The sequence below is a fragment of the Dermacentor silvarum genome, chromosome 4 (genome assembly GCF_013339745.2).
Source record: "Dermacentor silvarum isolate Dsil-2018 chromosome 4, BIME_Dsil_1.4, whole genome shotgun sequence".
NCBI lineage: Eukaryota > Metazoa > Arthropoda > Arachnida > Ixodida > Ixodidae > Dermacentor > Dermacentor silvarum.
In genome coordinates, this window is record NC_051157.2 from 16,709,683 (window position 1) to 16,736,478 (window position 26,796).

Genomic DNA, 26,796 nt, shown 5'->3' on the forward strand with positions numbered 1-26,796 from the left:
AACGCCGCCAGCTCCCACCCCCGCCCATTTACCCTTTACTGAGTCACATCTCGAACCCGTTCGCATTTGTCACGCGCGCCGCCGCTCTTCAGTCGAAGCCGTGAACGCGCGCGATGAACGGCCTGCCCTTCTGTTGCGCGCCCGTAACACTGAGTATACGGCGGCAACAGCAACGGTCCCCTCCCCCCCATCTTGAGAAGCATTCTTCGCCGCCGAGCTCCCGCGGTGCGTCGTTCTTTCTCGAGTGGGTGACAAATTGCGTTCGTTCGGGCCGCCTTTTCCCGCTACAATGTTTGTCCACTGGCTCAGTGCGAGGCGTATATGGGTGTGTGTTAGCCGTGTGTACTCTTCGCGAGGGTGGTTATTTTTGGGTGCGGTGCATGTATACCGGGACGCCGCGGACCGAGCTTTCCGTACACGGCTGCGGGATTGCGGGGACTTGAATTGAGACGCGCGGCTGGGGATCCCCCGCGTCGGGTCCTGCGTGCGACAAGCAGCGCACAGATGGAGACGTGCAGGTAATCAGAACGAAAATGGCTCCGCTGAAGCGCCGCGGGCTCGAATTGAGGGATTCGTCGGTGCACGTATACGCTCGGATCAAGGGATCCGTTGAGACGCGCCGACGTGTCTTTCGGGCGTGACACAAGGGGTACGAAATCACTGTGGCCTTCCTGTGTTAGATAAGCCATCTATATATCACTCGCGACAAGAGATGGTGCAACATGTGGAGAGAGAGGAAGAAAAGAGGTTGACGGAAAGATTGCGGGCCGCGTTCTGACCATTGTGCGTGTCTCGCATGTATACTACGAAGGGCCTCGGTTTTATCTTGAGTGCGTTATAGTTGGGACAAAAAACAATTCTTTTGTATTTCTATTGTGACATGAAGAGAGAGAAAGGCTCTTTAATGAATCCTGGAGAGGTTTGCCTGGGATAATAATCATCATCACCACCATCATCATCAGCCTTTATTTATGCCCACTGCTGGACGAAGGCGATCTACAATTACCCATGTCTTGCGTTAGCTGATTCCAACTTGGGCCTGCAAATTTCCTAACTTCATCACCCCACCTAGTTTTCTGCCGTTTCCCGTCTCTTGGTACCCGTTCTCAAACTCTAATGGTCCACCGGTTATCCATCCTACGCATTACTTGGCCTGCCCAGCTCCATTTTTTTCTCTTAATGTCAATTAGAATATCGGCTATCCCCGTTTGCTCTCTGATCCACACCGCTGTTTTCCTTTCTCTTAACGTTAGACCTAACATTTTTCGTTCCATCGGTCTTGGCGCGGTCCTTAACTTGTTCTCGAGCTTCTTTGTTAACCTACAAGTTTCTGCCCCATATGTTAGCACCGGTAGGATGCAATGAGTGTACACTTTTCTTTTCAACGACAGTGGTAAGCTCCCAGTCATTATTTGACAATGCCTGCCGTATGCACTTCAACTCAGTTTATTCTTCTGTAAATTTCCTTCTCGTGATCAGGGTCCCCTGTGAGTAATTGGCCTAGATAAACGTACTCCCTTACAGACTCCAAAGGCTCACTGGCGATCCATAACTCTTGTTCCCTTGCCAGGCTATTTAACATAATCTTTGTCTTCTGCATATTAATCCACTCTTACACTTTCTCGGTTAAGGTCCTCAATCATTAGCTGTAATTCGTCCCCATTGTTGCAGAATAGGACAATGTCATCTGCAAATCGAAGGTTGTTGAGATATTCGCCGTTGATCCTCACTCCTAAGCCTTTCCAGTCTAAGAGCTTGAATACTTCTTCTAAGCATGCAGTGAATAACATTGGAGAGCTTGTGCCTCCTTGCCTGACCTCTTTCTTGATAGGTAACTTTCTGCTTAATCAGTAACTATCTAGGCATGCCTGGCGGCATGCTCTTGTGTATTTGCCTTCAGTTGATACTCTTGTGTATTTACCTTCATTTTTGCGAAAGACGAGTACTATAAAAGAAAAAAAAAGAAAAAAGTGTAGCAACGTTTCAGCCACTTTGACTGCCTGACTAGAGATTGAAATTACGATGTAAGTATAAGACATTGAATGTCGGCGTTGAGCGAGATTTACTGGAAGAGTCCGCGTCCGCCATATTGACTTTGTTGCGGTCTCATTATGAATGCAGGGTTATCATTGCAAAGTTTTATGCATGACATTGTCGTGCAAATTCTCGTGTTTCAAAGAGACGAGTGGGTGGCGTGTAAAGGCGGCCGTCAGTTTGCCCTACTCGATTGCAGCATGCAACTGGAGAAGAAATGCTCTGGACGTATCAGGGCACGTTCGTTGGATCCGAAAGCAGCGCAAACTTGAAGCGTGTTTCACTGAGGGTAACACACAATGACAGCCGAAGCAATGTTCACAAAGCCACATTTGCTTGCGAGACGTTAGTCCAAGAGAAATTTCAACCTCAAGTCACAGATTCGCGGTTTTCCGCTTTTGATTTTTTTTTTCAGTCTTTCATTGTGCCTGTCTTGTTTTTGTTTTTGAATTCTTACAAAACAGAACTTCTGGGGTTTATGCCATTCTTGTCTTATACTCTCTTCCATGGGCCGAAATCGATAGTTGGTACGCTGTTTGCCTTCCTTACGCCTCGACTCATTCCTGAATGCATTCACATAGGCGGAAAAGTTATTGTGACATAACGGTGAAGACAATAAGACGTGCTCGGCTTTAGTAAAGCGCTGATGTTCTTGAGCACGAGACGTCCTTTTACATGCGCAAAATCCCCGCAGGCGGTTGCTCGTTTCTTTCGTAATTATTTTAATTTTGTTTTGTTCCTTGCTTTTTATCTGGGCGCACGGATTCTTTCATGAACAATCCCGACAAGCAGACTGAGTCGGGCGAGCACGACGGAGGAATCATCAAATATTGTCTCGCATGCGTGGCGTGCATAATAAATGGGAAGATGGTTGTCTTGTCTGTAAATTACATTTGTGGCCTGTCACGTGGGCTTTCATTATTAAGTATGCACGTATGTTGGCTTCTACGTCACGGTGCGAAACGTGGTTGTGAATAACGAACCATTTTGTCTCTTGCCGTGCACGAACTGTGAGCCCACGCTTGCTGTATAGTATTTATTTGCTTGTCAGAATCATGCCGCTGTAGTTTGGCAAGTTGAGTTTCAAACTCACTACTGTGATTCGTCGCCGCTGAATGACTTGCTGTTTCACCGTGATTTCTACGAATAGTTGAGTGCATCAATCAATCAATCAATCAATCAATCAATCAATCAATCAATCAATCAATCAATCAATCAATCAATCAATATATAATTTAGCTAATTAAACAAACGAACAAACAAACTTTTATTATACCGCTGCACCAGGAAGCTAGAAAGCAAAACACAAGGCACAAGGTACAAAGAAGCCGATTGTTGATACGATGACGACGACGACGATGACGACCATGATGATGACGATCATAAATAACAGATACATAAATATAGATATCAGAGAACGAGAGAAAAAAAATCACCAGCCTTTCCCTGTCGAGAAAATGGGGGTAAGCGAAGCTTGTCGTGTTTGTATCTGACCTTCGGGGTGATTTTCTTTCTCTCTCTATCTTTCTTTTTCTCTCTTTCTTTTGTGTCCCTCTCTCTTTCTCTTTCTCTCTTTATATCTCTTTTCCTTCCATTCTCTCTTTCTCTTTCTTTCTTTCTTTCTTTCTTTCCTTCTTTCTTTCTCTGACCTTCGTGGTGACCTTCTTTCTCTTTCTATCTTTCTCACTCTCTTTATTTCTTTCTCTCTCTCTCTTTCTCTCTATCTAGCTTTCCCTCTCTCCTTATGCCTTTCTTTCTCTCTCTCCTTTTCACTCTCTCTTTCTTACTTTCTCTCTTTCTCGCTCTCTCTCCTTTTTTTTTTTTTTTTTTTTTTTTTGTCCCTGGTATGTGCCATTGCGCTTGGACCTTTTCTGCACTATCGCCAGGATCGGCCCACTTTTCAGCGTGACACCCCCGCCGCCACCACCACCGCCGCCGACACTTGTAAGCCTATAAAGCTTCGCTTAAAACTACATAGAACGGTAATTTGTGGGCACCCCAAAGTCTGAAGATGGATTTTAGGATGACGTTTGACAGGATGTAGATGAGGATAGATAGATAGATAGATAGATAGATAGATAGATAGATAGATAGATAGATAGATAGATAGATAGATAGATAGATAGATAGATAGATAGATAGATAGATAGATAGATAGATAGATAGATAGATAGATAGATCTGGATCTTGTAAATCAGTCCACTTGGCTGCACTGCACTGAGGGAAGGGAAAAGTGGAGGAAGGGATTAACAGAATTTCACTGCGATAAAGCATTCCCTCGGCGGGCCCAGGCTTGCGTCACGTCGAATTATTTTTCGTTTATCCCTTTTAAGTGATATATACTTCAATCAAACAGTACTTAGTAAGGACGCCTATCTTAACCGCTGATGTGTATCTCACATCGTCATGACCACATGCTTAACATAAAAGAAATGTCCTCTAGTACGCTTACTTTCACGAATTATTTTTAAGCGAAACTTTATACGCTCACAAGTGTCGGTGGTGGTGGTGGCGGCGGCAGTGTCACGCTGAAAAGTGGGCCGATCCTGGCGATAGCGCAGAAAAGGTCCAAGCTCAATGACACATACTAGGGACAAAAAATAGAGAGTGAGAAAGAGAGAAAGTAAGAAAGAGAGAGTGAGAAGGAGAGAGAGAAAGACATAAGGAGAGAGGGAAAGAAAGATAGAACGAGAGAGACAGATAGATAGAAAGAGAGAGAAAGTCAGCACGAAGGTCAGAGTTAGAAAGAAAGAGAGGGAAAGAGAGGGAGAGAAAGAAAGAAATATAGAGAAGGAAATATATAGAGAGAGAAAGAGAAAGAAAGAGACAGAGAAAGAAAGTCACCACGAGGGTCAGAGAAAGAAAGAGAGAGAGAGAGAGAATGGAAGAAAGACAGAAATTAAAGACAAAATTAAAAAAAAATTTCAAATTTTTTTTGTGTTTTCCACTTTATATTTTGTTAGATGAGGAATTTACTCTCCATCATATCGCTGAAACAAGTTTCTTCCTACGCAGTTTATTTCAAAAGATACCTAAAAAATGTAAAACTACCCGGCGTCTACGAAACCGAAACTGAAAGTGCCCGTTTTCTGTGCAACAGAAAAAATGCCCTGGTTTGCAGTTCTTTCCTGGTTATTTAACAATTGTATCACGTACGTTGTGGAGGCTTCGCGCACGCTAAAGGAGCAGCAGATTGTTTGCTGGATGTGTTTACTGTCTGTCGCTTACTTTTTCTTACTGGCAGCCACATAATAGGGAAGTTTAGAGCGCAAGGACGCGCAAAATGAAAGTTTTCCGGCAACCAGTACAAGGAAGCCGGATTGCGCGATGGACCTGGAGACGTATTGCAAATACCTGTACTACTGTACCTCTAATACTGCAAAGCAAGCTAGAAAAAAAAAAGTGGAGTTGCCACACGAGCAAAATCAGACGTGAGCAAGACCCAAGATGGAACTGGATACAAATATATGGGATTTTAGGTCTCCTGATCATCAGTAAGCACTGCGCTTTGAAATCTTTTTGTTGATTTTCTCAGAACCATTTTTTGAGATTTCTTCAAACGCAGACATTCGTAACTTTTTTCGTAATAAAGATTTTTATTGAAACTTGGCACATTTTTTTCTCACATTATTGAGTGTGAAATGAACCTCAACAAGTAAAATCGTGCCTCAAGTTTTGATGTGGCTGCCTTTTACACCAAGCCACACCCAGTGGTAGCACACATTTTTTTGGTTATTTTGTCACTATGCTTCGAGGATTCATCTAATCTCAGTAATTTTGGTTCATTGGACAGACCAAAGCCTCCCCTATACCAGTACCAAAAATTGTGTTTTCTTATCGAGTTAAGTTAGAGTTATGAGTGTTGGCATGTGACCCATATTTAATTTTTTCAAATAAAAATATTTAAAAATAATACATACTTTTAAAAGCTCACATGGGCCTAAAAAGTGGGCTTTATGATGTAGACCAATAATTTGTATTGTTTATCTTTTTTAAAACTTTTTTTCCCAGCACTTGACCTCATACCTTAAGTCGTAGTTACCCCTCGTTTGTCCAATTTGATGTCTATTTCATTTGTATTTTTCATTTGTGTCTGTAAATTGATGCTGTAATGATCTCTGTATAGTTATTGCTTTGACCTACCTACCTACCTTCCTACCTACCTACCTACCTAACTAACTAACTAATTAACTAACTGACTAACTAACTAATTAAATGATCAAATAAATAAGTCAAGAGTTCATGCGCACTGGAGTCGCTGCCATTTTGGAAGCGGTGTGCCACAGGTGGTCGCTCGGTTTGGTTGCCTTCAGGAATCGAAACAGCGCTTTCGCGGCCTTCTGTAGTTGGGTTCTGTGAGACCATGGTTCCACTGACCCGTTCGCTGAGAAACATATTCATGATATTCCGCTTTAACCAGCTATAGGTTCAAATAAAGACCATACAACCAGTTACTGAGGTCCGTCGACTTCAAGAACTGCAGAAAGGGCTAGTGTCGCTTTCGAAATGAGAAGTGTACGCACATACATGGCAGCTGGCTGGGAAACGTTTCCTGGAGAAAGCCGCCCCGTATCCACCTACGCAGTGTGTCACAGGCCTACAGCAGGTGCAATGATAAAAGAGAGCAACGCTCATCCTTTCACGCAGAATGTTTCGCCGAGGCCCGCACACCGCGTTCGTATTGATCCCAGGTAATGCACCGCGATGAGTTTCAATATCGCGAAGAAAGAACTGACGCGCACATTGATCCGACGTATAGTACATGCCTCCTGCGAGTCGGCCGAGGACTTTTGAAGAAAGGGCGCGCGTCCGTTCCTGCCGCCGGCCCCCCGCAACTTCGGCTGCGCGCAGGCGAGGCCGGATGACGGAGGCGAGGCTCATACCGCATCTCCGCGCGTGTTACTCGCGATCGAAGCTTGAGGAGCTAGAGACTAAAGCGGTAAAAGGACGGAGAATCGGGCCAGTTGGTATAGCTGCATTTTATAACAAAAGCGCAAAACAACAAGACACAAAGAAGGCCACGGGGCAAGTGCTGTATCCCTTGGTGCTTGTCCCGCGGCCTTCCTTGTCTTTGTGCTTTGTCATTTTGCGCTGTTGTTACAAAACAAAGTTGAAGTTTAAGGGAGAAAAAGCCCTACTGTGACATAATTGCCAGCTCTTTACAGAAATTTGGGACGGTCGGAAGGAATAGGGGGGGGGGGGGGGGGCGAGGGAAGAGGAGGGGGGAGTGGAGTGAGACCTATTTGCCACACTATTATAAAAATTTTCATATTTTGGGGATTAGCCTAATTGCCCCCAAACAGTCATCGTCATCTATCTTGCATGTCATTCCCTCATTTAACTCTGCGCGCCCGGTATATTCTTTCAGGGTACGAACGGCGTGCACGTATCAGCGTTACATAGTGTTCTAGGCGGAAAGTATTTCATTAGTATGTAATTGTCGCTTGCCATACTGCTTTCCGTAATTGTTCTTGCTGATCGCGGAAATTTCCACAATTTAGGCGGAATTTCACCTGAAAGTTCACTTTGACAGTAATCTCAACCACGACGTGTTTCACATGCCATTTGATTATCTCGTCTCTCTTCAGCATAGCGAATGCTCTCTTCGTTTGCGTCTTCTTTCCCGTCCAGTGTCCATGTTGTCCTTGTTAGTGTGTACTGTACATAGCGCACTAACAACGAACGTACACCAACTAGCCCGATTCATCGCTCTCTTAACTTCTGGGCTAACTTCTTAACTTCCATATGCTACCGCAGTGGGTATGATGAAAATTGTCCAGCTGCAAAATAGCAGCAGAAGGAAACTACATGTCCCCTGTAGCGCCAATAGGACCATTACTGCAAGTAGAGATGGATTGGGAGGCGAACGTTCAGCGCGAGCAGATCTATGGTCTTGCACAAATTAGCTAACGAGGTCCCATAAAAAGCCAGTGACACCGTCGAATCTGGCAGGTACAGTTTAAGTTGTCACCGGTTGCGGATCTCTGTATGATCGTCAACATCGAAGTTGAGCTCAGGAGCCGGCAGGTATACTTGCGGACTTTCCACACAACCACTCATATTCTCATCTCCAGACTACTCATCTGGAAGTTGTACCATTTGACGTCATAGACGTTCTGCCTAAGCTGCGTATAGGACACTATCTTAATATAAATGGTTGAACGAGCAAACCAAAACGTCACTGATACATCGCGTAGAACCTATTGGGACATGGGCTACGCAACAAGAACACATAAACACGAGCTGCACCGGACATGCTCCAGACGACGACAAATATACTGGACTGCCCTTTGGTTCATTAGCAAACTTTGTCCCACCGTTTAACACTGCCTCGACGCTTTCAAGAACGGTGCTTTGTCCGAAACAAAGCACCCTTTATGGGACAAAGTTTGCTAATGAACCAAATGGCAGTCAAGCATATTTGTTGTCGTTCAGTGCTCGCCCTGTGTAGCTCGTGCTTATGTGCGCATATCCGTCTTCCCTAGCGCCGTAAACATGTTTCATAATACCAGTAGCCAAGTAGCGTAACTTCAAAACACCAGTACAAACTGATGTACTGTTTTCTGTAAACATGAAAATTGACCGCAAATTGTATACTTATTTTATTTGGTTTTGTTTGTTTTTATTTATTTCACCCTTCTACACCGGTTACGACAGAGCGTGGCCTCCACAATTCAATTTAAGAAGACAACACCCAACTGTGACACTACAGACGCTTCTGTTGAGCACTTTCTCGTGAACTGTCGTAAATATGATCATCAAAAACTCCACTTGCGCGATGAGTTGAGCCACTTGGATAAACGCGATTTTTCTGCAACCAAATTACTTGGGCAATGGTCATGGCTCGCTAAACATGAAGAAATGTAATTTTACAGCTCTAGGAGTTTTCCTGCGGACAGAAACCTAATAATTTCCTTTGATTTGTAGATCTTTTTGTGAACTCTATACTTGCATTGAAGGTTTGCTTTTAGGACTATTCAAACAATATGACATTCATGTTCGCGCATATAACAGCGTTTTTATTGAGCAATGGGCATGAACCTCTATTCATTATAACGCGGGTGCACACATAGGATGCTTCTTTTGGGTAATTCTTTTCATCTTATTGATACGTGTTTTTTTTTGTAGACTTACAGCTGTATTCTGGAACTTTCCTCCATTCAGCACTACATCTCTACTCAATGGATGGATGCCATGAGCGTCCCCTTTAAAAAGGGGCGGTGGGTTGCGCCACCAAGCTCTTGTTCCAATTTTGCGTAATGCCCTACCTATTAAAAAATAACACACAAAGAATTCCCAGCATCACACTTTCTGAACCACTATTGGGAAGTTTGTTTTTGTACGCCTCCGTTGATTGTGACCTCCCTATTTCTCTTCCACCAAAGCTCTAATCGCTTTTTACTGATCTCTACTGCTGACATGTTCACTCTTCCCCTGCTATCCCTGAACCCAGGGGCCTCAAGGAGGCCAGCTAAGTCTAAGCCGACAGCTGGGTAGATACCTTCACATTCCAACAAAACATGTTCCATCGTTTCCCTAGCTTTACCACAGCGAGTCCATGCTTCTTCCTTCATGTACCACGCTTTATAACTACGCGTTATAAGGCTTCCTGATCTCGCTTCGAAAAGTAAGGAGCTTCCCTTCGAGTTATCATAAATTGCTTCTTTCCTGATTTAGTTTTTACCTCTCAGATATGTTACTCATAGCAGGTTTCTTTTCCAGTTGCCGCCACTCAGACGACTGTCTCAGCCTCTGTGACTTGACGTTTGACGTTATTTGTTGCCATGTTGCTTACTATACCGGTCGCATACCTGCTGGTAAGCTTCCTTGTTCTTTGCTCTACTGTGAGTCAATATATTTCCTGTACAAATATTTAAACACTCTCGCAAGCCAGTTACTTTCTTTCATATTCCTCAGTCGTTCTTCGAAATCAACATTACTCTGAGCTTCCTCAAGAAAGTAAATGGCAGCGCCTCTCCTCGACCGAGGTTGTCACTGAGCTTCATCGACACTCCACGGCAATTCTTGATAAGTGTAGAGTCTTCTTCAGGTGAAGGGCGGCGCTGCGCTCAACTCGGTGTGGTTTAAGAACCTCCGTTCGGGAATATGGGGGTTATTATGTTTCCGTTGCGGAGAATTGTGTGCGTGTGTGATATGGTGAAAGGGGTAACTTCAATTTCGTAACTGTGTATATCGCGATAGGCAGTTTTGATGTACCCTACACCTCCTCGCTTCTCAACAATTATTTAACTATCGCAACCACAGAAAGTCCGAAGAGGTTCCGAGTAAAAATTGTGAAAACATGGTGCAGCTTATCCAGCCAGTAATACCGAAAAGCAGTTCACTTTAGCCAGGTCATCGGGCCATCCCGCATGGTGTGTACGGGGAGTACTTGAGGATAATCGCAGTCGTATCAAGCACAGTGCTCTTCCAGTTCAATCTGCGTTTGATTTGTCAACGAGACTGTGCCCACCGAGCGTGAGAAAGTCATTAAGCACTGCGTGCCGCTTTTATTCCGTGTTCGCGAGTGTACGTTTCTTTCCGCGATTATGTTGCACAATGTTGCTGCTTTTGTCGCTGATTGTACGCTCACTTCTTTTAATCTGTTGTTTGTAAAAGGTATGCTCGTGATACTGCTGCTCTTTTCCGATTATTTTTGCGGTGATAGCATTACGTACATGCTTGCATGACGCGTATTTTCTTTTTGCAACACATTACTTGTGGGAGTTGAATGTATAGGGATGGTAGGCTAATCGCGCGAAACTACGTTATCCTGGTGTTCGCGGACTGTACGGCACGAATAAAGAGGGAGAGAGAAAGAAAGGCACTGTCTGCGAGAGCATGAGGACAGTGGGAGTGGGCGCGTGCATTTCAAAGTAGCGGTACGCGCGCACGTCACTCCCTATCGTGTTCTAGTCGACTGATCACTGTATCGCTTTCGTCAAACGAAGCTCGCTGCGCGACGGAGCACAGAGAGAAGGGGGGAAGGGGGGGGGGGGGGGGGGCAGGCGAGCGACGAAAACGGAGAGAGACGGGGGAGCTCGTGTTCTCGCGACAGTCAAGTATAGTTGCAGCAAGCTATACATGTAGTTCCCCCCACCCTATGAATTTCGTGTACATACATGCGACGATGCATGCACGACGTCGTTCGCCCGAGAACACTGACGGCGCGCCGAACACGGCTTCCGCCCTGCGGCCGCCGCTTCCTCGGAGCGTTGGGAGACCGGGGTTGGCTGTCACTCAAAAGAGACGGCTGCGAGACGCCGCGTGCTGAAAAAGCAGCAAGGTATGGCAGCAGCAGCAGCAGCAGCAGCGACGGGACAGCGGCTGAAAAGAGGCGCGGAAGGTTGCGGGGATGCGAAGGAGGGGCAAAAAGCGGGGTGGAGGTTGTCGTGGCACCCGATGCGTCTTTTGGCGTTCTCGCTCGTTCACTCACTCCCAGCGTACGGGCAGCGATAGCAGAACCCGCGTGGCGTGGCGACGGTGGCGGCGGCGGCGGCGACGACAGGGAATCGGTTTCAAAGGTGCGGTGGGAGTTGTCCATTAGCATAAACACACGCTCCGTTGGTCTGGACGCGGTGTTTGCTGCGCTGCGCCGTGCCCGCGGCTGCCGTGTAGGCAGGCAAGCGGCGGGTCTCGCTCCCGCGAGTCGGTGCGGCGATCGATGCTGCCGATCGCCATCCAGGTTGTTGTCACGCCTCAACTGGCATCGTCGTGTATTCCTCCTTGCTCTCGCAGTCTCTCGTGTACCTCACCCAACCTCACCCTCGTCTCTGACATGGCGTCCCGTGACCGCTGCTTCTTCGAGCGCTGACATCGCGCCCTCGCTTCCGCTCGGCCTCTTCCAAGAATGAAACCCGTGTTCTTGCTCGCGGCTCCCCTACGCTCTCTCGCGCTCGCTTCCTTTGACGTGTTCTTCTCTTCAGTAGCAGCATTCGCTCTTTACCAGCAGGGAAACGGAGACGCGCGAGCGATCGCGAACGATGGATAGCGATACCAGTGCATAAAGAATCCTGTTCCGCCGCCGCACTTGCTTTTTTCCCGGCGTGGGTGGTTCCGTATGTGCCACTCTCGACTGTGATGTCTTTCGCACGGCGAGGTCGTGTCCCTGCGCCGAGATGCTCCACGGCTACTGGCTGTATGAGGTCCGCGCGCATGTCGTTCTGTGTTTTGTGGCCGCAGTCCGTGAATAGTGAACATGTGTTGAGGATAATGGCCTCTATGTGACGGGGCCGGACGATAGCGTTACGGTCAGAAAGGTGGTCCAGCATCGTGCGTTTGCCTGAGTGGCTTTTGTTTTGCCAGAAGACGGCGTCAAATAGCGTGAATTTCTTGCTATTGTAGACTTTAACCTTGCTCCGTAATGCGATCAGCGTTCACCAAACGCTTTGCGAGACGAGGGTGCTTGCCATCGTACCACGGCAAAATAATATGCGCTTGTTTGAAGTTTGCGAATACCTGCTTTCGCAAAGTAGCTTGTGGCGCATGATACCAATGTGGGTGCATGCGCCCATGATGTTATCTGACCTTTCGTGTCGTTGATGCTGTAGCTTCGCATCTGCAGCTGCTTCTTGATTGATTATGCGCTTTGACGTTCCAAGGTTTGTCACAAAGCGACACAGTGACTATGAGAGACGTCGGGGTGGAGAGCTGCTGGTTAATTTTGACCGCGCTTGGAGTTTCTAAACTGGCGCCTAGAGCGGCAGTGCACTCGCGTTATCATCCTTTAATCATTGACAAATACCTTATTGTATATGAGGTTTCGGGTTTGTTTGCTTCTATTACAAGAACGGGAGCAGGAGCAAAAGGCACCAAAGCCTGACAAAGGGCTCTTGCTCCTGTTGGCATTCAGTACTGTGGCACAGGTATATACATAATATAGAATACATTGATCACATCATATCAAATGTTACATGTACAGTATGGAGGTAAACACATTATCCAATATACAGAGGCCAAAAAACAATAGTTAATTGTCAGCAGACCGATCGATCAATCAATCAATATCAATCAATCAATCAATCAATCAATCGTTGTTGCATTCCTGCAATCTGAATGTGACTGTCGTGGTTGGAAATTTATTATCCGCGACCTATTTGCTCATCAGCATTACATGCCAAACCACTGCATGAGCCAGCACGGCGAGTCTCAGACAGACAGACAAATAACTTTATTGAAGGTCCTGAGAAGCTCTGTTGCCCCTCTCAGTCGCAACTATTTCTTCTATAAACACCTACGTTACAATTTTACATCATGCCCAAAGCATGGACAGCGCGTTTTGATCTCCTTGCAATTCCCAGAAGACTTTCAAACATGGTGGAAAAAGGTGAAAAGTGCCGCCAAAGAGGCCTGCGAGTCTTCAATTAGTGGTGACAGTATGAGTTGCTGACAACAAACATGCATGTAACACTCGGCGAAAAATGAAACGCGGTCGTTTCGTCGCGTGACAATGGGCGCATTATGCGTAATTAAAAGCAATGGAATTACTCCTTGCGTATACGAAGCCTTATTTCACATCTACTCTCATTCTGCGCTAGAAATCGAAGCGCCAAAGAGTTAACAGCGCAAGAAAGACACGATTCACTCCCATTTTCGGTAATTTTCGGCCTTGTTCTCAGAAGTTGCGTGCAGTTCAGGGGACGTAGTCGAGAAGTCAGCTTTTTCTATAGAACTGACAGTATGCAGTGAAGTGTCAGCATGGTTAAGACGGAACAAAGTTTCCTAGGTTGTTACTTCGTGCAATGAGATATCTAAAGTAATGTGATAAACGCGGAACGCTCGGGTTTGCGTGCGACCGCGCTATACCGCGCTACCGCCTATAGGAACGGAATACCAACTGTCACTGGTGCTGTGCTCTCGGGAGGGCCCAGCGTGATTGGGAGTCCCAGCATCTATTATTTGAAGTTCTCTGTGACCTATGCTGGTATTCACACATCTGCATGTGGCCTTGTCAGATGCACTCAGGCGAAATGCCGACCGCCTAAGCTTGTCAGGGTCGTGTGATGGTTGGTGTTGCCAGAGTGTTAATTAGCCTTTTTCTTGTGGCGGTCGCTGCTTTTTAATTAAGTAAGCTACAATAAGGCTAAGCACCCCTCCATGACAACACCATTTTCATCACTTACCATCGCGTGACATTTCGAGGGAGGGAGAGAGAGAGAGAGAGCACAGAAAAGGAGAAATGCAGGGAGGTTAACCAGAACAGAAAATTCGATTTACATATCCTATACTGGGGAAGAATTCATGATCGCCAGTCAGCCTCTGGAATCTGTGCAGGAGTACGTTTATCTAGGTCAATTACTCACAGGGGACCCTGATCAAGAGAAGGAACTTTACAGAAGAATAAAAATGATTTGGAGTGCATACAACAGACATTACCAAACCCTGACTGGAAGCTTAGGTGCCACTGCCTTTCTGTAAATAACGTTGTCTCTCCCTCTGTCGTTGAAAGGAAAAGTATACGACCATTGCATTCTAAAAGGGCTAAAATATGGGGCAGAAACTTGGAAGTTAACAAAGGAGCTCGACAACAAGTTAAGGACCGCGCAATAAGCGATGGAACGAAAAATGTTAGACGCAACTTTAAGAGACAGGAAGAGAGCGGTGGGGAACAGAGAGCAAACGGCGATAGCCGATATTCTAGTTGACATTAAGAGAGAAAAATTGAGCTTGGCAGGCCTGTAATACGTAGGGCAGACAACCGGTAGACCATTAGGGTTACAGAATTGGTGCCCAGGGAAGGGAAGCGCCGCCGAGTATGGCAGAAAATTAGGTGGGGTGATGAAATGAGGAAATTTGCAGGCGCAAGTTGGAATCAGCTAGTTCAAGACAGACGTGATTGGAGACCGCTGGGAGAGGCCTTCATCCTGCAGTGGACACAAAGATAGACTGATGATGATGATGATGAACTGGGGAAAGAGGGAGGGGTGGTGGTGGTAGAAAGATAAGAGAGCAGAGGGAGACCACAGCCGGCTACGATCACAGTACACTATACCACAACACAATATCACGTGCCACACAGTGAACACCAATTACGGCTAAAATCATTTTTGTGTATTTGTTGTCCTTAAGAAGTCCAATGAACTAGGAGGGAATGCGACGTAAACAGTAATGTCGCTGGTTACAACGAAAGCATTTCGTGACGGGGCCTGTGTGGGTTACTCCAGGTACTCGATCGAAGGTTCATAATATGCTTAGGTGATGGATGCGGCAGCCTGTAGCATCGCTCGCGATTCATTTTTCCGCGCGTCATTTGAAGCTTGAGAGACAGGTAAATTTATTTGCGGCTGCAAATGCAGATTGAGCGTCTCCATTATACGAGTATTCGCTTATATGACACTGCATCTTTCTCCTTCAACCTTTTCCTCATCCTGTGTAAAATGAAAACAAGTTTTCATTTTTACGTTAAAGTCAAGCGCCTGTAATGGCGCGTATAGTTACGTGTTGAATTTCTGTTCCCACATACATGCGAATAGCGTGAAGCAGATTTCTTACAAACTTTCCACCGGGTCCCCTGTCGCTCGTTCTCCTTCGCCCACCTAATTATAGTGAGTTCTAGGACTCGCTTTAGTGTATACCAAGAGGAAGAGCGAATTAACGTTTCGCTACGTTGTAATGACGCACATATTGTCCTCTCGTGACATTAATCTATAGGCGGCAACGAGTGTGCGTGTTCGTTTATATCGCCTCAACGATCTAAACTTCACGAATGCTACGACGTCAATCTGCTTTAGTTCGAGCTTGAGGACATTCGCCTTTTTCACTCTCATTCGCGAATGGAACGACGCCAGAACAATTCATACTCAGCTCCTGTAAAAGCTTCATTACTGCAACTGCTCCCGAGAGATACGGCGGCTTGATCTGCCCTATAAGCCCGAGCTAAAAACGACGAACGTCGGCAGAATTCCGCGTGTACTCTGGATTATAACGTTCAGCGACGCTCGGTGCCTGTCGGTGTTTGCATCTCTCGCCGTCTCCGTTGAAGGGAAACGAACAAAGATACAATCTACCGGCCATTCGCTGCGGCTGCGTAGGTGAGATACAGTCAGTAAACGCCGCTGGTGGCCAACAGAGCGTGAGCAAAAGCGGTGTGGGCGTGGAGTGGGTATATACCTGCGGTCAGCCGATGTTCTCGCGTTCGCGGTGGCGTGCGGGACATGAGTCAGAGGCACATCGTTACATCGTTCGCGCCAAGGAAATGCGATGGAGAGGAAACGTGACACGTGGAAACTGGACATTCGGCGGTGAAGGGCTTAGCACAGTAGCTATCAGCACAGAAATTCACACGAGAACAAGAACGACTATAGAACGCGTGCGCATATAAATGCATATACGTTGTATGATCTAGACAACCGAATAATAAACTAAAAAAAATGAAAAGGAAAACAAAATTTAAGAACCTAATTTATGTCGAGGCACGTGACAAGGACCAATATCACAAGCCCCACACCTCGCGAGACTGTGACAGAAATGCCAACCCTTTACCTTTAATGATATCGACGCTATGCTTATACAGTTGTCGCCTAGACGCGCAATCTCTGCTGCTTCTATGTCAGCGCTGATAGGCATACATGGATTCGCAATTCCAACTCACCCAGAAGAGCACGTTTATTAACTCGGAATATATATATATATATATATATATATATATATATATATATATATATATTGCTTGCGCAATGGAGGCAATGCACGACAATATTTGACTATTCTACTCACAAATAGGTGCGTTTGCTCACGTTTTGACCAAGTTATTGACAAATGAAACATTTCGTTTCAACAACACTATATGTGGTGATCAAAGATCAAGGATATCGGGAAGCGAGTTCAGCATGGCTCTGGCTTCTTTTACGACTGTCCTTTCAGTTCACGAAGAAAGTCGCTGTGTGAAGCACATAATTTCGAAAGAGAAAAATAGTTGAATACAAGGACAGTGAGGTTCAAGTTTATATTCCAGCTCGTGTGAACGCATGAGATGTTATGTTCGACAACAGGAAACTTGGTACCATGCAAGTCCGAGAATTGCTCGGCGTAGCTTGTTTGCATACTGAAGGGAGTGCCGCGTAACGACCTGCTAAACTGCCTGGTAATGATGTTCGAGTAGAATTAGACTTAGTGGTGGGTCATTCGCAAAGCCGGCACAGCGCGCAAGTTCTCTTTCAAATGGAGTGGAAATCATTGACAGTCGGCCTTTCCCGACGCAATCGCTCAGCGACCGTTTCAATTGGGCGCATAGTCACTCAAGCGAGAGGAACCGGTTCGTTGATAAACCGGCAGATCAAGCAAGGTAAATACTCGGAGTGCCTCTAAAACGGTTTCCCTACTGCGTTCGGCTCTTATCTAACGCTCGACCCCCATAGGCCCTTCAAAAGTCATCGGACAAGGGGGGCCAATATATAGCTCGTGTGCTGCCGTCCGACGAGCGTCCAATCAGCGAACGAAACGGGACCGCGTGGGAGGCGCATGATGGCATTGTGCCTACCCTCCTCTTCATCCTCGCCTCCAATAATTGTCGGTCATTATTATCCCAATCTGTTTGGGAGAGGGTTTGATTGAAATGGGCGAGGAGGAGAATGGCTCACGCTACGGTGCCGCGGAGCGCCAGCGAGCCCCCTACTTAGGGGACTCTTCTTTTCGAACCACCTCCTCGCCCACATTGTCGGTGCTCTTTGTGTCGCGTCGCGTGTCCCGATTCTCTGTTGGGTCTTTTTGGTCCCCCTTTGGCGCTGCTTTCACCGCAGTTAAGGGGGCCACAGTGGGATACAGCACGCCCCATTCGACCCCCCCCCCCCCCCCCCTTCTTCCCCCCTAAACACGCACCGACCCTCGGCGGCCGCTCCTTTATGGCTACCTCCCCCCTCTTTCCTTTTCCACCTCAGCGTCCCGATTGGACCGTGGGGAGATATCTGACGGAATAGGTTTGCGTTAGCGCCCGCTGTGAGCGAGAGATCGCATGTCTGTGCGTACTTTGTTTCGTCCCGAAAGCGGTCTCGCAACAGGTATCTGGGGATTGACTCGATTCGAAAGGGGGGGGGGGGGGGGGGGACGTAGAGGAGGGGGCGACCGGCGACACAGCTCCGGACTCGACTCGGGGTCGCGCGTCGGCAAAAGAAGCGGGAGACTCGTCGGTGTGCCACCGACTGCACACCGGGTTCGCAACGCGGTAGCGTGCGGGTAGCCCTGCTGTGTGCGCGCGTGTCGGTCGGTTCCGGACGTCCCGCATGGGACGGCGCGGTGGGCGAGCCCCAGCGAAGCACGTGTCGCGGTCTACGTATGTCGCCGTTGTGGCCAAGTAATTGACAGTGCGGCGACATGTACGGCCAGCAGATCCGAATGTTTCCTTTAAGGCTGATTTCTTCTCGATTGTGAGGTCGGCCGAGCCTTCAACGGCGAATTCCAAGTACTTGAGATCTGTGTAAACGACGACGGCTATTGTTTTGGAAGAAATCGATGTGCGTTGAACTGCCGGTTAAGGTGTTAGCCTTGACGTCTGCTCTCGTTGAAATAAGATAGCCGTGATATCGAGCCAACCCCGTCCAGATATCATCGCAGGAGCGCAGTGAGTGAACTATATCGATCTAAGCAGGCCCGTGCTGCCATCGGCTTCGTTCCAAATGCCTTCGTCAAAATCGTTCTACATGGACTCTCTGCTCACCAAGTCTTCGAAGCAGTCCAGGGACCGGTCCAAGTCCCGAAGTTCAGCCGCCGCGGCCGCAGTGTCCAGCTGGCTGACACCCATGCTCCCACCGTCGCCCGTCCTGGCACACCATCACCAGCAGCACATGTTCTGTCGGAGGCCAGCGTCTCACGCGGCTTCATCGCCTCCGCTGCTGCCGCCTCACGCCCCATCGTGGTTTCCCTGTTGTACACTGTGCGTGCGCGGGTCCCAGGCCAGCGCGCTTCCGGGAGCCGCCGCGTTGCTCGTGTCCGGGTCGCCCTTGCAGCGAGAGGCCCTGGAGTTCCAGGCGAGCGTCTTCCAGCAGCAGCAGCAGCAGCAACACCGTCACCACGACCTCGAACACTACGCTGCTGCTGCAGCTGCTGCCGCCGCAGCCGCTGCGGCAGCCGCGACGGTTGCCGGAACCACCGCGGACGATGGACGCAAGTCTGCACGCCCGAACTGCGGTGGTTCGCTCTCTCCAGTGCTTGGAGTCAGCGGCGGACAAGTCAAAACAGAAAAAGGTGATGCCCTTTATAACCGCTTGTTTGCCGGGCTTGACCCGATTTACTCGCGTTGGTTTTATACTGCGCTCAGTGTGTGTTTCCTTAAGGGACCGAATTCTGTGCGCAAACGTTTCAAAAATACATATACTAAAAAAATTGGGAGTACGATGTTTTGATTGCAAGAGGTTGCAAGATTGCGCCGTAACAATATGTATATATACAATATTCGTACGATCTATCTTTTATATTCAACCAAACGATTAAACAAGAGAACTTGCTCTCAAAAAGTACCGTTCATTTAACGCACCTTAGATAAATATGTGAATGAACGAAACTGAGGTGGTTGGAAAGCGCCTCAAGAAACACATGATGGCTTGATCTGAACCTAGAGGCTCTATAAATCAAATAACGAGCGTGATTAGTTTACGGTAAGCAAAGCAAGAAATGCGGCCTATAGCTATAGCCAATAAGCTATAAGGCCAATAAGCCATAAGGTCAATAAGCTTATAACGTGACTGCAGCCCATCTTGGAACTTGACGGGCTAAAGAGTGCGGAACGACCAAATAGTGGGGCATTCACAAGGAGCGCGAACTTGGTTGCGTGAAACGTAGTTAGAGATTGATGATGGTTAGAAACACTAACTTAAACTTACCGAGTACATCATCTATCAATGGATACGCATGATACGCTGATTTTGCACGAATCTACTTTATTCTTAAATTGTATAGCACATGTAGATAAGCTGATACTGGCGGCAATCGCGTCGCCGGACTCTTGGCAAAAAGCGACCATAGGGCAATTTTATTTATTTATTTTTTAATTAAATTTCTAGGGGCAACTAGTGTCCCAAGTTGGCCATAAATGGCCGGAAATACACAAACCGTGATGTGGGGAGAAAAGGCGAAGAAAGCTATCGCTTTAAAGGCCTTCCTTTACGCACCGTGGCATAAAACCGCGGGGCACGCTAATGTATTTTCTAGAACACTGTGGCATCGCGCTATTCGCAAAAGGTGACTGAGAAATGTGTTCAATATAAGAAAAAAAAAGAGAACAATTGGTAAGTTCTAATATGGGATGTTCGCTTGCAGCAAATACAACCGGCGCCTAAGGGCACACTAAATGTGAGTAATAAGTTAAGCGGTATTAGTAAATTACGCTTAGGTAATAGTAAAACAGCCCCTCTTACCACGAGAAAAGGTTTGATAAGCCAGAAGGCACACAAAAGCGGCACCCGTCCTCTATACTCGCACTCTATAGAACGCACTCTATAGAGCTACCCGCACTCTATAGAACGCCGTGCTGTCATAAATTTCGACGGCGTCTTCTCGGGCCTATAGCTAACTATTTAGTGACAGAGTACGTCTACATTACCGCCATATACGTTCCGAAAAAAAAAAACGATCTAGCAAGGAGGAGGAGGAGGAATGAACGTTTATTGCTAGAAACAGCGAGAAAGTGTTCTTTCTTCGCCCTAGGTGGGCGGCTCTCTCAGTCCAGAAAGCCGTTGGCTAATGCCGCAGCCCGGGCCCGGTCCACCAGACTTCGCTGATCCTCCAGGCTCTGTGCCGTTAGCATTGCCTCCCACGTTTCTTCGGTGGCTTGTATCGTTTCTGAGGCATCGTCTTGACTGTTTTTCTCGCGGTGTGGCACACCAACACCATGTGTTGTAGGGTGTCTGGTACATCACAATATCGGCATAGGTATGAGAATTTAGTGGGATGCATCCGGTGCATGATAATTCCATGGACATATGTATTCGTTTGTAGTCTGCGGAGGGCGGTGGCTTCTTCCTTGCTTAATTTTGGATGTGGTAAAGGATATTCTCTTCTTTCGAGTCGGTAATGTTGCAGTATTACGGCGTATAGTTGATGGGAATGTCCTCCACCCTCGTCGATTTCCGGATCCCGTGCGGCAGGAAATCCCGGCTGGTATGCTCTCGGGAGACAGCATGTGCTGCTTCGTTTCCTGCCAGGTGTTCGTGGCCTGGGGTCCATACGACGTAGGTTTCGGGCAGTTCTTGGCGTCTTGATAGCTCTTTTAGAATTTTCACGGCTGCGGCAGAGATTCGGCCTTTTTGTAAGTTTCTACATGCCGTTTGCGAGTCGCTCAAGATGATTGCGGTGTCCTTGCATGTGGCGATGCCGAGGATGATGGCCACTTCCTCCGCCGTTTCTGGATTTCTGGCCGGTATGGTGGCAGCGACTAGCTCATTCCCTTTGTTGTTAGTCACGGTAATTGCGTAGGCTCTTCTACCTGGGTATTTTGCCGCATCTGTATATCTCGTGTTGGGGTTCCTTGAGTATTTCTTGCTTAGCGCTCGAACTCTTGCTTGTCTTCTGTCTTTGTGGTGTGTTGCATGCATGTTTCGAGGTATTGGAGCGACTGAGATAGAGTCACGGAGAAGTGGCGGCAATCGGGCTTTCACGTCTGAGTCTGCTATAAAGTTTTCGCTGTATGCGAGTTTGCGAAGTACTGCTCTTCCTGTTTGAGTCAGCTTAAGGCGTTCCAGCTGGCTGGCCCTGTGCGCTTCACTCATTTCTTCCCAGGTGTTATGGAGGCCAAGTTTGAGTAGTGTCGTGGTTGAGGTCGTACTGGGAAGTCCTAGTGCGCTCTTGATTGCCTTTCTGATGACGATGTTGAGTTTTTCAATTTCAGCCTTCTTGAGGAGTAGATACGGGGTGCCATATGTTATCCGGCTTATAAGGAGTGCTTGGATAATTTGGACGGTTTCTTGCTCTTTAAGTCCTCTTCTTTGACAATCTAGCAAGTATCAAATTTTTTTTTCGTGGTCTTTATTTTCTCCGTTTATTATCAACGTGTTCTCGCGATATGAATGAAAATGTGGTATTGAGCAAATACTTTGCTAGTTTAGGTTGATTTCGTGTTGTGTTTTAGTACTTTCTTTGTTGTTTTGGTGCAGTTTGTACTCGTACTAGCTACATACGTCACGAGTGAGAAGACTATACGGGGATACGAGGGGCTTGAACTTTTGTTACTTGCAAGGAGAGAGAAAAAAATAAAATAAAAAAGGAGAGACAACGAAGCCAAAGAAACCGTAGGAGAAATTAATTGTTATACTTAAATGAAATGTAGTAACAATGAGGAAAAAGAAAATGAAAGTGAACAAAAATAGAGCTTGCCGCATTTCGGAGCTGAACCCTCATCTACCGCATTGCGCATTCTACCAATATGGCTACCACGGCGGCCATTCTGCCGTGCGCGCTTCCATTGCATATTGTGCATGCCTAAAACATTTGCCTTGTGAATGTTAGCCAGCGCCCCATCACGGCCTTGGCGGAGAATATGTGGAACATTCTTTTAATCGCATGCGTCACCAGACGCCAAATATGTATATAGGTATACAGTCGGCCACAAGATTTTACGGATCACGGGATTTGAGAAAAAGCTGAATATCTCCGCAGCCTCAGAACGCAGCCTGGCATTCGGGTTTCTAGCCTCTACTAGTACATGCAAACAGCCTTGTGATGTACGGTTTTGCAGGCTATACTGCTACAGGCTGCTCAGAAATTCAACTTTTGCTGGGATCCCGTGGTCCGCAAAGTTTTGTGGTTGACTGTACGTTATGGCGCAATAGATACGCGCGCGCGCGCACGTGCCACCGCTCGTGGCGAAGACAAGTAAGAAAGGAATAAACTATTATGGCTAGACGTTATTGCGAGTTTGGGCTCCGCATTTATTGCATTCGGCGCGCATCTGAGCCCGAATGTACGGCTGCAAAAGTGGAACGAAGCCTTGGCGTCGTAAGACCGATTGGAGTGGACTCTCTTTACGAGACGGCAATATCGTGTGGTGAATTTCGATCGTCAGCGTGCAGCGCTGATAGCCTCACGGAAATAAAACTCAAAAGCATCGGCTGGAAGTTCCTAGGATCCTCGTGGCTCACTCCTCTGTCTCTGTCACTTTTTCTTCATTTCTGCTGAAGTTGTTAGTAAGCACAACTACCGACCGAAATGTTCAGAAACTTCGCTCCGTTATTTTTTTCTTTTGCTTTGGGCCCCGGCAGAACTCTGACGTTCGGTGCACTAAGTTTGTCTGCGTGGGTCAGACTAAAGAGCAAATGCAAATCGGCGAGTTGAATTACTCAACGCTGATTTATTCGGAGAGCGTCGAAAAAGAAAAGTAGTACGAAAATTGGGTATATAACTCTAGTTCCGAGTGAAAATGTGCACTCTCGCTCTCGTTTCATCCCTATATACCCTTCACCCAGTACAGGATAGCAAACCGGACGTACGTCTGGTTAACCTCCCTCTCTGCCTTTCTTTTCTTCTGTTTTTATCTCTCTCTCTCTCTCTCTTTCTTTTGCGTATCATCCCCGAGGCATTTCTCTCTGGTTTAAGCTGCCTTCCGTGACGTATTAACACTCCAGACGAGTTCCTAAACTGTGTAATTAGATGCTCCATTTCAATTTACATTTTCTGTTATAGAGACATGAAAGCTCATCAATGAGCATGAAATTTACTTCACTCAGCGTCATCCACATATACGCGCTAAATCACCACCGTTTGCGTTTTATTTAGCAGTATAGCTGGTTCGCACCTCCCTCTTTTCATCACCATCATCATGATTATCATCTCGTGTTTCGTCACCTTTCGCATTTTGGGTTTTCCTGGTCCTCTAGCATGTGCCGCTCTTCACAGCGCACAGCGTTAATTGGTGCTGGTGAAACAATGGAGGCTAGAAGTCGTAGCTGTATACACCGTACTGTTTTGTCTGTACTAGAACGACCGTGATAAAGATAAAGGGAGCTAGTATAGTTTAGCTGGTAATGTTCTGCTTCCGCGAAAGGAAGTTTCGGGCGCTACTTCCCTGCTATATCAAGGGTTCAGAATTTTCCTACCTTTCATATTTACCGGTTGAAATGAAGGGTTCGACTCTAATTTTTCCGATTGAGGGCGAGGCTTTCTACGCGCCATATTGCCTGATTCACGGTTGTGCTCCAGGTTCGATAGGCGAATCAGTGCGGTCTTGTACGCGTTTATTACATAGCGATGGGTGAACAATCGTCGTTCGCGAGATTGGCAAGACGGCGTGAGATCGGCGCGATTGGCTAGATTCTCCAAAAGTGGACTAAATTATTGCGAATGCCCCTTACAAGCATTTCATTTTTATCATCAGCGTTCAACATATACGACACAATATTGAATTCAAGTACAACGTGTCGATAAATGTACGTGGATAAATAATCACCATAAACGCGCAATGTTATTCTTCTTTTTTTTCCGGTGATGTTGACGCTTGTTATTCCTTAAACAAAATAATCACAAACACTAGCGAAGCGACTTCCGTTTTGCCTGTCATAGTGTCAGACTTCTATATTTAATTTTTCATGTTATTCATCGTGCCACTGCGATTTTTTGAATACGGACAACAAAGAACACAAACTCATTTTCCTACGCTGTGTAAATATTTGCTTCGATTTTGAACCAATTTTTCGTCACAACCACCGACATTTAAAGAGGCAATGTCAATTCACCAAATCGCGGTAACTATAAGAAGCATCATTTTCTGACTTTATACGCACACAAGACAAGGTATTTTTTTTATTTCTGAAAAACAACTGTTGATAGAGAGGTAGTGTAAGCAAGGGCTAGCGTCATTGATCTGATGCTGTGTTTTGCTTTTTTAGGCTTTTATGACAGGTCTTTGTACTATTAAAGAGACCGACAACCGCCACGAACCTGTAATGAAAGTTTCATGGAAATTAAACGACTATATGATTTACAGTGATAGAACCGAGCAAGCTGTTCGCAGTTTAAGTAAGAATTATATGCTGTCGCAGTTTAAGTAAGATCTATATGCTTGAATTGGCACAGAAACTCGCGAGAAAACTATCTCGCGCCACTTTTCGGTGAAACCACGCTACTAGAGCGGAACGCTGACCACGTAGCCGCAGATTACTCTAGGTAAGTCGACTGTTATGAAGTACGCCATATGTAATGTTTAAAATCACAGCGTTTATGTTACACGAGTGCTCGCGCTTTATTCTATGTGCATTATGGGATGTAAAAAAAACATTTGCGTTAACAAGCGACGCTGCTTTCGCGGCAAGACGTGGAGCTGCGTTACTGTGGCGAGCCATGGCGTCCCTCATTGGATGGCAGCGGATACGAGTGCCTTTGTACGCGTGCGAGTTTGCGAGTGAGTTCCCGAGTTTCTGTGGCCTCCCTGTGAGATACAAAAGGACCTCGCATGAACATCGGTTTAATAAACAAATAAGCGAAACATTAATTTCTTATATTATTATTAATATTCATTTCTAACGCCGGCGTAGAATCACTTTCACGCTCACCTATCACTGTTTCCAGCATGCTACCAGCGTACGACTTCATAAACACGATCGCGAATGCAGAGTGAAAAATTCTCATAAAAATGTTCCACAACGCTTCCCGCGTTACCACTGCAGGATTTGAAACTCTGATCAGTAATCCTTCCATTTCACTATTAACAGAAACAAAACGAAACAAAACAAGACAGGTGTTATGACAATTTGTTGTCGCTCCCTAAGCTTTATAGGTGTTGGTTTGATGCATCAGCAGATATGGTGAAGAATTATTTGCATGTTTCCATCATACCAGTTCGAACCATACAGTGGTTGGTTTCAAAAGGAACTTCAGCTCACTTGAAGCAAAAGAAGGTGTTCCAGACTGCTCTTGGCTAGGAACTTCGAATTGGTCGATTTATTGAAGCGCATCAACTCTACCTAATGGCGTTAACTTTTTTACAAGTAAATGCAGCTTCACGTACCCATGAGGTGATTCATAAGGATGTCGCTGGGCGTTACTTACCTACGGGGGCAAAATCTAGTACAATAAATGCAATACATGCAATAAAGGAGCCTTTCAACATCAGACTAACGCGCAAGTTTATAAGCATGCAATGTCCAGGGACGCGTTCAACGCTTACAAATGTAAGAAAGCGATTGAAAAACGCCGGCTTGTTTCGCTGCCGCGCATGATACAGTTTCGTACAAAAATTCAAACTTCATTGTGGTTTTGCAACTTGATCATTTTCAAGAAAATGTTGCGTTATAAATGCATCAACTGGCAGTAATCACCCAGGTACGCAGAGTAATTTCTTGCTGCGCTTAGGAAACTTTGAGTGCAAGGAAATTTAGGTAGATAAAGCGAAATAAAAACCTTTCGCAATAACATTCAGAGCCATTAGTAAGAAGATTAGACAAATCCGCGTACCAACCGTAATTAATCCCATGGTAGATCTGAGTGATTGCAGCGCCAGAGTTCGCTCTGGTAATTTTTGTAGCAAACTCTAAGCCGCGCATGATGGACACCGCAGTGCCGCGTATAGTCCGGTGTTGGGGGGTCCCCATACCTGAGCTCTTATCGCGTTCTGTTGTGGAACGCCGAGCTGGCGTGCCTCATTATCAGCTTTCCCTACTTCCTGTTCGCGTTTGAACATTCGCAGCATCAAACGCACGTTCTGGAAATGTATACATACATGTGCGACCATGTATAAATGCTCGCCTTATAGAATCGACGCGGCATGGCGGCATTCCTGCGCCGACAGTCGACGGCGACTGCCAGCCGTGCTGCCACTGCTGTTACTTTACCGCTCAGTAAAGT

The 26,796-nt window shown here is 46.5% G+C and overlaps 1 protein-coding gene across 1 annotated transcript in view; it reads left to right on the top strand.

Annotated features, from left to right (window-relative positions):
* The window catches only part of LOC119448264 (GS homeobox 2), a 55,949-nt gene that overhangs the window by 24,856 nt on the left and 4,297 nt on the right, over positions 1 to 26,796 (top strand). The window contains exon 2 of the mRNA XM_037711667.2: positions 18,571 to 19,212. Coding sequence (XP_037567595.2) covers positions 18,645 to 19,212 — 568 coding nt within the window. The 5' untranslated portion in view covers positions 18,571 to 18,644. The remainder of the gene's footprint in view (positions 1 to 18,570; positions 19,213 to 26,796) is intronic.